The following is a 13,146-nucleotide window of genomic DNA, read 5'->3' as shown; positions in this document are numbered from 1 at the left end:
AGTAAGAAAGTCGCCGACACAATCGAAGATCACATTAAATGTACAGGGCGACAGATTCAAGCGCATGTGCTTTCACTGCAATGGGATCAGTCGCCTCGACCCCGCCACATGTATGCGATATGCCAAACAATTTCAACCAGTGATATGAAGATCACTGTGTCCAAAAGCTCAGTTGTTCTTGTAGCAGTTGCAGTTGGTCTCTGTATCTCCACTTAAAAAGAAACTGAAACAGATTTTTTGGGAATTGTAGGTTACTTTATGGATACATTTTCCCAGCGTGCTAATATACTTCGGTTTTCATTTATTAGTCCTCAATTCCTGTTTTATTCGTTACTCTTAACAGCTTAACTGCACGTATTTACAGAATTTATTTTGCAGCCTCGATGTGATGATTATCATAACTCCTGTTATAAATGTGAGGAACAGATAGATTATATGAAATGACAAGGGACTTGAGTATAAATGTATTGCCCTGAACATTTAAATAAAATGTTTTCCTAATATTGGAGTACGTCATTCTGTCCAGAAGTTAAAAACTTTAGAAATCGTGGAATCGTTTCATAAATAATTAAAAATCAGAATATAGGGGTGGGTGTATCGTTTCTGTCACAGTCAACATCCCATCAATTTTACTTCAACAGGACAAATATCAAAATACTAATCACTGCAAAAGCGGCGGGTTCTCTATATAAATGACAACTCCAGCCTCCATTTCTCAGAATGTAGTCCCTGAGTAACTATTATTTCTAAAGTAAAGGACTTACTTAACGTGGGCAATGCGGATCGAGACAAAACCACTCAACCACGCTTAGTAACGAGACAAAGGAGTGACACCAAGGAACACATCTCTGCTAACTTGCCAGGCAGCCGTATTACGTGCACGAATCGCTTGTGCGGTCCATCAGATTGCCTGGGATTTCCCTGCGATGAGCGACTGATCATTGCGATAAGCCTACAAATGTGCGACCTACGCAGTGATCTAACGTTCATGCGACAGATTTCTGTGATCACTACACGACTTCTGCACCATTTTGTAAAAGTCAGATTAATACCGTCAATTGATTCGAATGTAACAGTTGGTACAATACATGGATTTGTTAATCTGATAGTCCTGCGGTTATGCGGAGTGCAATACAGGAGTCTGATAGTACCTATTACAATGAAAATGGGAAGTTCTTCTATGCACTTGTTGCGTCCAATTTAATATATATGTAGATATTTATTTCGTAATTTATTAGTGTAGACCTGTTAAACATTTAAGTTTTTAATTTATCTCCTCGGGAATCGCTATTCTGTAACATACATTATTATTCTGTTTTTTAAAGCAGTACAGATTCACTTACATTTAGTGGTTAAACAAACTGTACAAAAACGTTATTTATGTTATGAAATGCAAGCGAGTATGCATCTATCTGCAGTTTGTCTACTAGTATATTGGTTTTAGTTTGTACATTGGTTTTGAATTCCTGTTCACTGTTTCACGGGATCAGGAAGCAATCGCTAGGTGGATTCTGTATAGATTTACCCGCTATATAAAAATCCCTGATATTTAAAAAAATAGCTATTCTTTAAAGTGTGATGCATATTCATCCATGATATAATGGGTGCTAAAATAGGTGAAATAATAGGGAAAGACCGAGCACCGAAATCTACGCTCGACATCTGGCGAAGACAACTAGGGATGTAATTTTTGAGAATATGTTTCTCTGGACTATAGCGGTTTATTTATCACCTAAAAATAAATATGTATAGTCACAACAGTAGAAAACTATTTTAATAAGAGGTTACCATTTTCGGTCTGTTTTAGACCATCTTCAAACCCTGTGCTGTGATGGTAGATGGTGGCTGTGAACGGAGTAGGTGCTACATCTCCATTGCACAACCATGGTGCAATATCTGAAGATAGACTAAAACAGTCCGAAACCGGTAACCTCATACAAAAAAGTAGTTTATGGCGAATGTGACTCTTCATATTCATTTTTAAAGTGGGGATGTGTCGAAATATTGTATAAAGAGGGAAATGACAAAGTGTATTTATCAGAGTCGAAAAAGCTTTTCAACGCAGCCGGAACACTGGAACATGAAAAGCGTCACATTTACTCGTACAGCATGTGTCTAATGGAGACATGTGTTACACATTAAAAAGCTTTAGTTGTTTTGCCTTCATGATCTTACAAAGATCGTGTACCAGACTCAATGTTTCGATCCATTCTGCTACCCAGTGACAGACATCCGTATTTTTCTTGTATTTTCATTAGTGGGCTGTACTTACCAGTCTAAGCCATACGTTTGACTTCATGATCTGATTCTTCTCGTTCTGAAATGGAAACAAAGCAAACAATATGTTAGCGGACTTCCTGTACGAACTGAGTACAACTATTCAGATACAGGTAACTTATTCGGTTAACGTTGTAGGAAGCAGGTAGTGCCATATAAGAAACTACAATAACCTTCATTGTGTACAGATAATATTATCAAAGTGCTACGAATAATTATGGCTAACATTATTGTACGGTAATTTTTCATTATTAGTAATATTATTATTAGTGACAGTTTTTCACACACTTATTTAATATCTAGCTTAGCGACCGCTGAGTCGTTCGTGTAGACTGTATCGCCCACACAGATTTTGTCGTTTTTCTAAAACGAGTTTTTATGTTATTAACAAACTGCAACACTCTCTCAATTTTTCACGTTAATTAATGCCATGTAAGCACCGTCTTTTCCAAATATATTTCGACAAAAAATCTATTCTAGTAGTTAGAGTCCAAAGTCTTTGTTCATCATGCCTTTTTCGTTCTTGTGAACATATTTCTGTAGAAACTTTCATCCTCTAACACATAGCTCTTTAAATCTAACCGAAAAGTGGAATATCAGTTTTAACAGGGTCAGTTAGTTAGTTAGTTACATATTACATGGATCATTTTAGACGATAGATCGTAATCATGCGGAACGAATCATTTTACATTCATATCAAAAATTGATCTTTACGTACGGTTTGCGGTTACATTCTGGACTTTTCTAAGCTTTTTTCCTTTTTTTAATTAGTACACAAATGTGAGTTGGTAATTCCTACACATCACCCTTTACACATTCCAGCAATAGAAATTCATCTTCGTAATAGAAGGAATTGTATAGGAGAAAATTTCTCAGCTTGTTATAAAATTTTACTTTGCTGTGTATCAGACATTTTATATCACTGGGTAAGTGGTCAAAAATTTTAGTTGCAGCATTGTGCACCCTTTTTTGCTAAATGCAAGCTTAATGAGGAGTAATGAACGTCATTTTCCTTCTGGTATTGTAATTATGTTCCTTATTGTTCCTTTTGAACTGTAGTGGACTGTTTACAACAGACACCCTGAGGAAATAAATGTACCGTGAAGTAGTAGTCAGCAAGCCCAACTCCTTAAACAGACGTCTATAAGATGATCCATACGTTTTTGCCCAATGAAGACTTTCTTTCTTCAGGATGAGTTACCCAAGGACATTATTCAGTATAACGTTATTGAAAGAAAATATGCAAAATATGTCAACTTACTGATTTCTCTCTCCCCAAGACTCGCAATAACTCTGAGAGTAATGTTGCTTGTAGAAGTTCCAAAATGTGTTCTTTCCAATTCAAATTCTCATCAACATGGCCCCCTAAGAATTATGAAGTTTCCATCGTATTTATTATTTCCTCACCATGTGCTACTCTTATCGTGGGCGTAGTACTTCTAGATGTGCAGAACTGTGGTGCCTTTTTAAAATCGAATGTGACACCATTTGCAGGAAACCAGTCAATGGTAATTTTAGGAACTTTGGTTACCATTTCTTCCGTTTCTGTACGCAGGCTTGGATTTATTATAATACTAGTGTCACTTGCAAAACGTACTAATTTTACTTCTTGTATACTAGACGGAAGATAGTTTACGTATAGGAGGAACAGTAGTGAACCTAAGATTGAACCTAAGGGAGCAAAATACCTGTACGTGATTTCTCCCCAGTCCGAAATATGTCCCTGGACTATACTACTTGGATTACTACGTACAACTTTCTGCCTTCTTTAGGTCAGATATGATAGTATCGACTGTTTGGTTGTATCGCCAGTCCCATAAGACGTCAGTTTATCTAGAAAGATACTGTGATTCACACAGGAATACTGTCATTCACGCAGTCAAAAGCCTTAGAGAGGTCGCTATTTTATTACTTAATGCTTGTAAAATTTGCTGAGTGAACTTGTAAATGGTATTCCCATCAGAGCAACACTTCTGAAACCCCAACTTTGATTCGCTAAGGGTATTATTGTCACTAAGGTCAGATGCTATTCTGGAATACATCATGTTCTCAAAGATTTTGGAGAATGATTTCAGCAGTGAAACAGGTCTATAGTTATTGACATCTCTCTCTTAGCACTTTTCTAAATATGAGGTTTAACAACGGCACAATTCAGTCTCTCTAGAGAAATGCCTTGACTTAGTGATGCATTACATATTTCAGACTGGGCTTTTTTCTGGCATTTTCACATGGGAATAAATGCTTAGTTCTCTGTTGGAAACACCAACAAAACCAAATGAAATTTTGTTTTTGAGAGAATATATAATTTTCTTAATTTCACGAGGAGAAGTTAGTGATCCATTGCTATGATCGAAATTTATGGAAGTTAGGTTTTCAACATACTGCTGTGAATTTGCTCTTGAACTGTTTGTCTCTACGCTTTATACTATATTTAAGAAATGATCATTAAATTGCATTTTCTACCTGTGACTCATCATTTATGGCTCTTCCATTCCTTTCAGTAGTGATGTTGTCTTCATCTGTGGCTGAGTGTCCTCTCTCCTATTTCATTAAATTCCACATAGCGTAAGTTTGTTATCAAAAGTACTGATTTCTGACATTATGTGCATATTCTTTGGTCTTTTAATAACCTTTCTTAGTAATTTTGTGTAGTTTCTGTAGCGTGCAACTACTGCAGAACACAAATATTTTAACTTTAAAACTTTTTAAATGTAGATAAAATATTTTCTCAAAAGTTTTCATTCTCTATCTCAACCGCTTAGGGGTTGATCTTGCAAAAGCGGTGAAACAAATGTTTTCTGTTTCTAAGAGAGAACGCAAATACAAATTTTCATAGCCTTATCTTTGAAAGAGCTTTTATAATGAAATAATTTCTCAAGACTTTTCACTGCATATTTCACACCGTTAGGGGGTTGGATTTCCAAAAACACTAAACGTATATCTTTTGGTCTTAACCGAGTAGTTTATGGGTGTGGCTTTAAAATACTTAAGTAGTTTCTTTAATAATGATTTATTTTCAAAAAATCTTTCAATCAGTCTTTTCCCCCTTAGTGGTTGAATTTCTGAACATGCTGGAAACTTATTATCTTATTTTTGACTGACAAACCAAATACTAGTTTTCATTGTTCTAGCTCCAAAATTGCCTTAATAACGATTAATTCGAAAAGCCTTTCATCCCCTTTTTCACTCCTTTAAGAGTTGAGTTCCCTAAAACACTGAAACGTATTTTTTTTATTTACAAGCGAGAAGTCAAATACCAATTTCCGTAGTTGTAGCTTTTGAAAATACTTTAGCAGTCATTAGTAATGATTTATTTAAAAATAGACTTCCACCCACCATTTCCCTCTGATAGGGGTTAAACTTGCAAAAATGCTGCAGACGTATTTCTTTATTTCTGACCGAGAAAACAAATACAATTTTCATAGGTGTAGCTTCAGAAATGCATTCTTAGTGGCATATTTTTGAAAAACCTGCAGTCCCTTATTTCACCCACTAGAGGAGGGAATTTCGAAAAATATCTCCTTAAAGGACGCCTGCAGTATAAGATCAACACCTTCTCCGAATTTCAAATTCCTATCTTTAGCGGTTTGGACTGGGCGATGATAGACAGTGAGTGACCTGAGTGAGTGACTCAGTCGGGACACTGCTCTCTATGTATATATATTAGGCGGTCTTCATCTTCCTCTTGTTATTCTAAAACGAAAAACGCTTTCGTATGTTAATCTTTTGAGGGACATACAAATTGAAAAATATGGGCTCTTCACCCATCCAGGACTAAGAGTCATTCTTTGTACTGTTGCAGCAGGTCACATCACACATAAGCAGACACTACACTAATCGTCAAATCTGTAAGTACTTATGAGAGAATTATGGCAACATATAGGTACTTGGCAACTGGAGAGCTATACGTATCAAAGATTTACTGCTGTGATATTACCATCACCACTGAGCCACATCATTTCAGTAACACGTCGTGCATGTATGAGGTACTGGAGCACTTCCTCTGGTCAGTACATCTGATCTGTGTAAATTCTAGCGCCGCCAGACTTCGCACTGATCGAGCGCAGACAGTAACAGACCAAACGCAACGATCCGTCTGTGGGAACTATGTCTGAACAGACAAGGCGATGCAAATATCTAAGCTTGTAAAGGGCCCTTTAAGAGTTGACTGTAATCTCAAAGCAACGAATTTGCGAACTGGCTTAAGTTTCCGAAGCAAGATCAACATTGATCTTCAATCAGCGACGCTTGCATAATTAGCGCTAACAGTATCAGTACCTGCACGCAGCTTGAGCCATACTGGCCTCGGCTTATGCGTTGGTTTAAACCTTGACTGTTACTCTGCATTTGGTTTCCCGCGGCTATTGAGGTTCTGCAGTGGTTCTTCCTCTTTCTACGTGTAGCAGCATCGATGTGCATCGATGTTCGCACCATGTACTACCTTAGGTCCGGTGCTTATAGTTTCCGGCTAGCCGGTGTGCGGCAGTCGGTCGATTGGTGTGGATCGGCCAGGAAATCTCCGCGCGGCGCGACGGGCCGCGCCCGCTGGCGGTCTCTACACACAGTCGGGAGTGTATGGGAGCTGTTCCAATTGCTACGAGGTTCGTGGCTCACCGACCCAGGACATCAAAGTTGAGTGGTGATTTACTTACCGAAGCCAGTCTGTTCACATTGTGCCGTTGTTTTTCATTGTTGGCTTTTAGAGGTATTCCCGTGAGCAATAGCGAGTGTTCGAGTTGGTGAAAGTTTGGCTACCATGCGGTGCACGAGCGGAATTTTCTGCCTTGTGTTCGTTAGCGTTCCGGTTACCTGCCCTGACCACTGACGTAAAATTCAGGCAGTATCCTTTCCTCAACGTGTTGGCACTGTCCAACACGTGTGTGTAGGTTTGACAGCTTATCCATACTTGGTTGCGGGCGGCTACGCATTTTACGTTTTGGCTTTGGAGTTCCTTGTGTACTGGTCGGGTGGAAAGCAAGTCGTCTTGTCGGTGGGTCCGTTGACTGTCTCTTGGTTGGGTTGCCGGCGGATCGGATATAGTAGGACCGACTACCTGTCTCCCCTAAGCGAACGTTAATATTTCAAATGCAGATCGACCCTCGGAAACTTCTGAGCACCGCTGGCTGTACTACCTTTTCTTATTGGTGTTTGACTGTGTATTTTAATGGCTCATAGCCGATTGTTTGAATTTGCCAGCTTTTAGTTCGGTTTTAAATAATGGGCCTTCGGCCGCTTTAAAACTGAAAGTTCCTTACTTGACAAGTCTTGCATCGTTTGGGCCTTAAGCCTCATTCAAATTTTTTTTTTCTCGATAATGAATTGGGTCTTCTGCCTTTTGAAAATTTACTGCAGTTGTATTTTTCAGTCTTAAAATATCAATTCCTTACTTGTTAAATCTTAGATTGTTTGGGCCTTCAGCTTCATTTTAAAAAAAAATTAATTAAGGATAAATCCTTGGGCTTTCTGCCTTGTAAAATTTTATTGTAGTTGTCTTTTGAATCATGGGCCTTCAGCCATTTTAAAACTAAAATTCCTTATTGTTAAGTCTTCGATTGTTTGGGCCTTCAGCCTCCTTCTTTTAAAATTATTTAAGGATAAACCTTTGGACCTTTTGTCTTTGAAAATTTATTGTAGTTGTGTTTTTAAATCGTGGGCCATCAGCCGTTTAAAAATTAAAAGTCCTTACTTGTCAATTCTTAGATTGTTTGGGCTTTCATCCTCATCTGAAATATTATTTAAGGATAAAACCTTACGCTTTCTGTCTTTTGGAAATTTATTGTAGTTGTGTTTTTAATCATGGGCTTCAGCCGTTTTAAAAATTAAAGAGGTTGTGACCTTAAGCCATAAGATTGTGTGACATACTCAGTCGATAGTTAAGCTCGGAAATTTACGCAGTAATGTTTGGGCAACTAAATAAAGTTATACGTTTTCGAGTGTGGCGAACAGCCGCTCATTTTTGGCCCCTTTTCACAATTCCAACTACCTGTTCTGTCCTGCGGATTTAACCAGGCGTTTCACAGCTGTACATCATGATCTGTTTTGATGTCCAAGTACTATTGAACTCATCATCAGGCCTCAAACGTGCCTCAGAAATCATGTCTCATCATGAGCGGTCGTCGTCAACAGGAGGACGCTACTGTGATACGAATAAGCAACTTCAGAGAGTCATGTTGCGCATTGCTTTACAGTCATCTAGAGACGAAGCTTTCGTGTAAGCAACAACTTCGCCAACGAACAGTAACGATTTAATATTCGTATACTCAGGGAGAATGCTGATAAAAACGCAAGCAACCTCCAAAACAAATGCTCCATGTCCTTGACGAAAATGCGGACGTGTGTTACGAGAAGCTGTGCTACAAGTAATAGAATTACACCGCTGCCTTAGTGAGATATAAGGCGGAAAAGAAGGACTTCAGCACGCCGCTTGTAGTTGCGGCTACACTGCCGGCTCATTCTCTAAGCACACCCTCTAGCTAGACAGTGGCGCAGCGGACTCCTTACTGTGCAAACATTTTGGCTGTGACAGGCAGCTGACGCTGCCGGCGCTGCAGTGCCCACGGCTTGAATCCGTATTCGCGACACGCCCCTTTGAGGACCCTCTGACGTAACACGGGCTGGACGCGCTCCGGAATTTATAACGTAATTGAATTTCATAAAACCGGAGCGCGGCGCAGCGCCCGGGCCCGGTAGCGTGGGCGGCTGCAGGACTCTGACTATTAATTCCATACTGCTTCTCACAAGCTGCGACATTGAGCCCACAGCTTACCAATATATATTAGCCCGTTCTTGGTTTTCATTACAGAATGTAACTTTCCTTCAAGATAAACAATTTCCTGCAGCGTAGCGTACTTGTTAATAAGTCAGCGCAGGGTGATTCTCTTGTAGCAGGGTGCTTTACATCGAAAATATTATGACCTCTGCTTATCGCGAGATTGGTTGGTTGGTTGTTTGGGGAAGGAGACCAGACAGCGTGGTCATCGGTCTCATCGGTGTACGGAAGGATTTGGAAGGAAGTCGGCCGTGCCCTTTCAGAGGAACCATCCCGGCATTTGTCTGCAGTCATTTAGGGAAATCACTATAGCGAGATTGAAATACGCTTGCTGGCGCTTTGTGCTCGTGAAGCCGAAAATGAGAAAATCCATAGTCACAAGCATCTTTCACTACAGTCAACATAATCGTCTTGAGAGATTCAGCAACTGTTTACATAGTTATCTAATTTCTCATTTATTATTATTTTTAATTAGATTAAATGTTTCGATCGCTCTACATCATTTTCAGATCTAAGTGGTTACGTCAGAGACCCGTCTTGTCTACTCAGAACCACATATCAAAGTACTAGGACTTTGATTAAACAAAGATTTTCATGGCCCGTATCTGAATACGAGCATCTCGGAAACTGGGAAGCTGATCGGCTATTTGCGCCCTACTTTCGTGAGCATATAAGGAAAATAGTTAAAAGATGGCGATTCACAAATAGGCGAAGATGTGTTGGACGTTACGCCTCATCACAAAACTAGAAGGTCAGAGGTATGACTCCTCGGTATAGCAGGACCAACGGCGATGTGTGGTAGAGTGCAATACTTGTGTAGGAACAGATAGTTAGTGGCGAACGGTTGAATACGGGGCACCGCAGCAGACTACCCGTACCCGACCCGTTGTTGAACCAACGGTATTGTCGATATCAGTGGGCATGGTGTCATCGAGATTGGACCGTGGATCAACGGAAAGGTGCTGCCTGGTCGGATGAATCACATTTCTTGCTTTACCAGGTCGATGGTCGAGTTCGGAGACTCCGACTTGCAGACGAACGGCCGATCGAAAAGTGCAGTGCGTGACTGACGGGGCAGTTGTGGACTACACGAACATTTCTACCTACCACCTGCGTCCCTTGATGCTTTATGTCCTCCCAGATGGCGATGTCATATCCTTGTCAAAATGTGATTTGAGGGACACGATACAGAACTAATGTTGATGTCTTGGCAACAAAATTCATCTACTCTGAACCACACCGAACACTTTTGGGACGCTAGCGGGTGGCAGCTGCGGCCTAGAAACCATTAGCCGGTAGTTTATGGGTGACCTGTCTATTGACATCTGATACTAGATGCCTACGGAAACTCACCAAGGTCTTTTTTCTGTTATTAGCCTTCTAACTGGATTGATGCGGCCAGCCACGAATTCTTCTCATGCGCCACACCCTTAATCTCAGAGTGCAACCTTCGTTCTGAATTATTTGCTGGATGTATTCCAATCTCAAGCTTCCTCTACAGTTTCTACCCTCTACAGTTCCCTCTAGTACCATGGAAGTTATTCCCTAATGTCTTAACAGATGTCTTATCATTCTGTCCTTCTTCTTGTTATTGATTTCCATGTGTTCCTTTCCTCGCCGATTCTCCGGAGAACCTCCTCATTTGTTACCTTATCAGTTCACCTAATTTTCAACATTCATGTATAGCCCACATCTCAAATGCTTTGATTCTCTTTAGTTTCGGTTTTCACACAGTCCATGTTCCACAACCATGAAATGCTGCGCTCCTAACGCACATTCTCAGAAATTTCTTCCTAAAATTAATGCCTATGTTTGATGCTAGTAGATTTCACTTGGCCGAGAACGCCTTTAAATGTTTTTTATTCCAGTCTATGATCACAATATGAATTCTTTAGACGATGACCGGTTTCAGTCCGTAGTGACCATCCTGAGATCTTTTTTATACCATGTCCTAAAGTGATAAGGCCATAATAGCATCGTCAAGATATATAAATATAACCAGCATAGGATATGTTTTGGTGATGCCCTTACGGCCTTATCACTTTAGGACATGGTGTAAAAAAAGATCTGAGGATGTTCACTACGGACTGAAACCGGTCATCGTCTAAAGAATTCATATTGTGATCATAGACTGGAATGAAAAACATTTGACAGTATTGGATCACTGTTTGTATACGCGTCCATGTCGTAGTTGCTGAAAGAATGACTTTTTTGCTAGTGCTAGTCTGCTTTTGATGTCCTCCTTGCTCCGTCCGTCGTTGGTTACTTTACTGCTAAGGAAACAGAATTCCTTAACTTCATCTACTTCGTGACCAGGAAGCCTGATGTTAAGACTCTCGCTGTTCTCATTTATGCTATTTCTCATTAATTTCGTCTTTCTTCGATTTTCTCTCATTCCACTTACTGTACAGATTATGGTATTAATTCTATTCAGCAGATCCTTTAAATCTTCTACACATTCACTGAATATAGCAATGTTATCCGTAAATCCTTTCAACTTGGATTTTAATCCACTTTCTGAACATTTCTTTTATTTCCATCATTGCTTTTTAGCTGTATACGTAGCAGTAGGGCAGAGAGACTATATCCCTATCTTACAACATTTTTATCCGAGTACTTCGTTCTTGCTCTTCAACTCTTATTATTCTTTCTTGGTTCTTGTGCGTGTTGTATATTACCCTATATCCTTAAAGATTACCCCTACTTTCCTCAGAATTTCAAAAATCTTGCTCTATTTTACACTGCTGACACAAATGGACCAAATCCCAGCCGAGGATTTCAATACATCTACACACAGCAAATGGCTGAAATTTTTGCGATGTATTCCTAAGTTCCCCATCGCGAACAACTTACAAAATTTTCTTGGTATCTCTATCCGTTTCCAAGATACAGAGGTTCAAACTTATCATGCTTCTACGCGTAAAACTCCGGTATAAGGCGAAATCTGAATAATAAATAACAGCAGCAAATTGCTCAAATTTTAATGGTATGTTTCCTAGGCGTTTATCTAGACGAGCCATCTCCTTGTTTTCAAAAATCTTTATCTGTTATCGAGAAACACCCCAAAAATTTACTTTTTGGGTGTCGAAACCCAGCTGCACATTCAGAGACGGCTATGCACAACAAAATACTATTTTTTACAGATTATTCCTAAGACTCCGATCTTGAATTATATTGATAATTTTGTTCATACCTTTATCGGTTTCCGAGTTACAGCGGTTCAATCTTCTACTCGTAAAATAAGCAGTAAAATACGGAGTGAGGCGGAAACATAGACTACGAAGCGACGAAGCACGGAGAAATATGCCATAAGTGTCCCCGTCATCGTCTGGGAACCGCATGTTGTAGTACTGAGGCACATGCAAATTTTTTTTTGTACATAAAATCCGATCTGAGACGAAAAATTAGTTTTTTATTATTTCAATATCGCATAAGTGAACTATCTACATTTTACTGACCAATACATTTATTTTCATACGAGTTATATTACCTGCTGTAGCAGTAAAAAGCAGGGAACCAGGAAAAAAATGTTCCAATTGGAGCACAAAAAATGGAATATGTTCCTGTTTATTTAAAATCAAGTGCTCCAAACACACATTCTCAGAAATTTCTTCGTTCTTGGTATTCCACTCTTATTATTCTCTCTGCGTTCTCGCACATCTTTTATCTTACCCGTCTCTCCCTAGTGCTTTCCCCCATTTTCCTCAGAATTTCGAAAATATTGCACCTTTTGATATTGTCGATAAGTCCTACGAACATGTCTCGATTTTTATTTAGTCTCGTTTCCATTATCAAACGCAACGTTAGAATTACCTCTTTGATGCCTTCTCCTTTCTTAAAGCCAAATTTCCGGCCAGAGTGGCTGAGCGGTTCTAGGCGCTACAGTCTGGAACTGAGCGACCGCTACGGTCGCAGGTTCGAATCCTGCCTCGGCCATGGATGTGTATGTGATGTCCTTAGGTTAATTAGGTTTAAGTAGTTCTAAGTTCTAGGGGACTGATGACCTCAGAAGTTAAGTCCCATAGTGCTCAGAGCCATTTGAAACATTTTTAAAGCCAAATTAATCGTCATTTAACGCATCATCAATTCTCCTTTCCATT

At 39.5% G+C, this 13,146-nt stretch overlaps 1 protein-coding gene across 1 annotated transcript in view; it reads right to left on the bottom strand.

Moving 5' to 3' along the window:
* LOC126272568 (acetylcholine receptor subunit beta-like 1) overlaps positions 1-13,146 on the bottom strand; it is a 795,469-nt gene that overhangs the window by 403,526 nt on the left and 378,797 nt on the right. Inside the window, exon 3 of the mRNA XM_049975489.1 lies at positions 2,273-2,317. Within this exon, the coding sequence (XP_049831446.1) occupies positions 2,273-2,317 (45 nt within the window). The remainder of the gene's footprint in view (positions 1-2,272; positions 2,318-13,146) is intronic.

This window comes from Schistocerca gregaria, chromosome 5 (assembly GCF_023897955.1).
Source record: "Schistocerca gregaria isolate iqSchGreg1 chromosome 5, iqSchGreg1.2, whole genome shotgun sequence".
Classification (NCBI taxonomy): Eukaryota; Metazoa; Arthropoda; class Insecta; order Orthoptera; family Acrididae; genus Schistocerca; species Schistocerca gregaria.
Note: the sequence above shows the minus strand (reverse complement) of the source record. Positions and strands in the feature narration are given on the sequence as shown.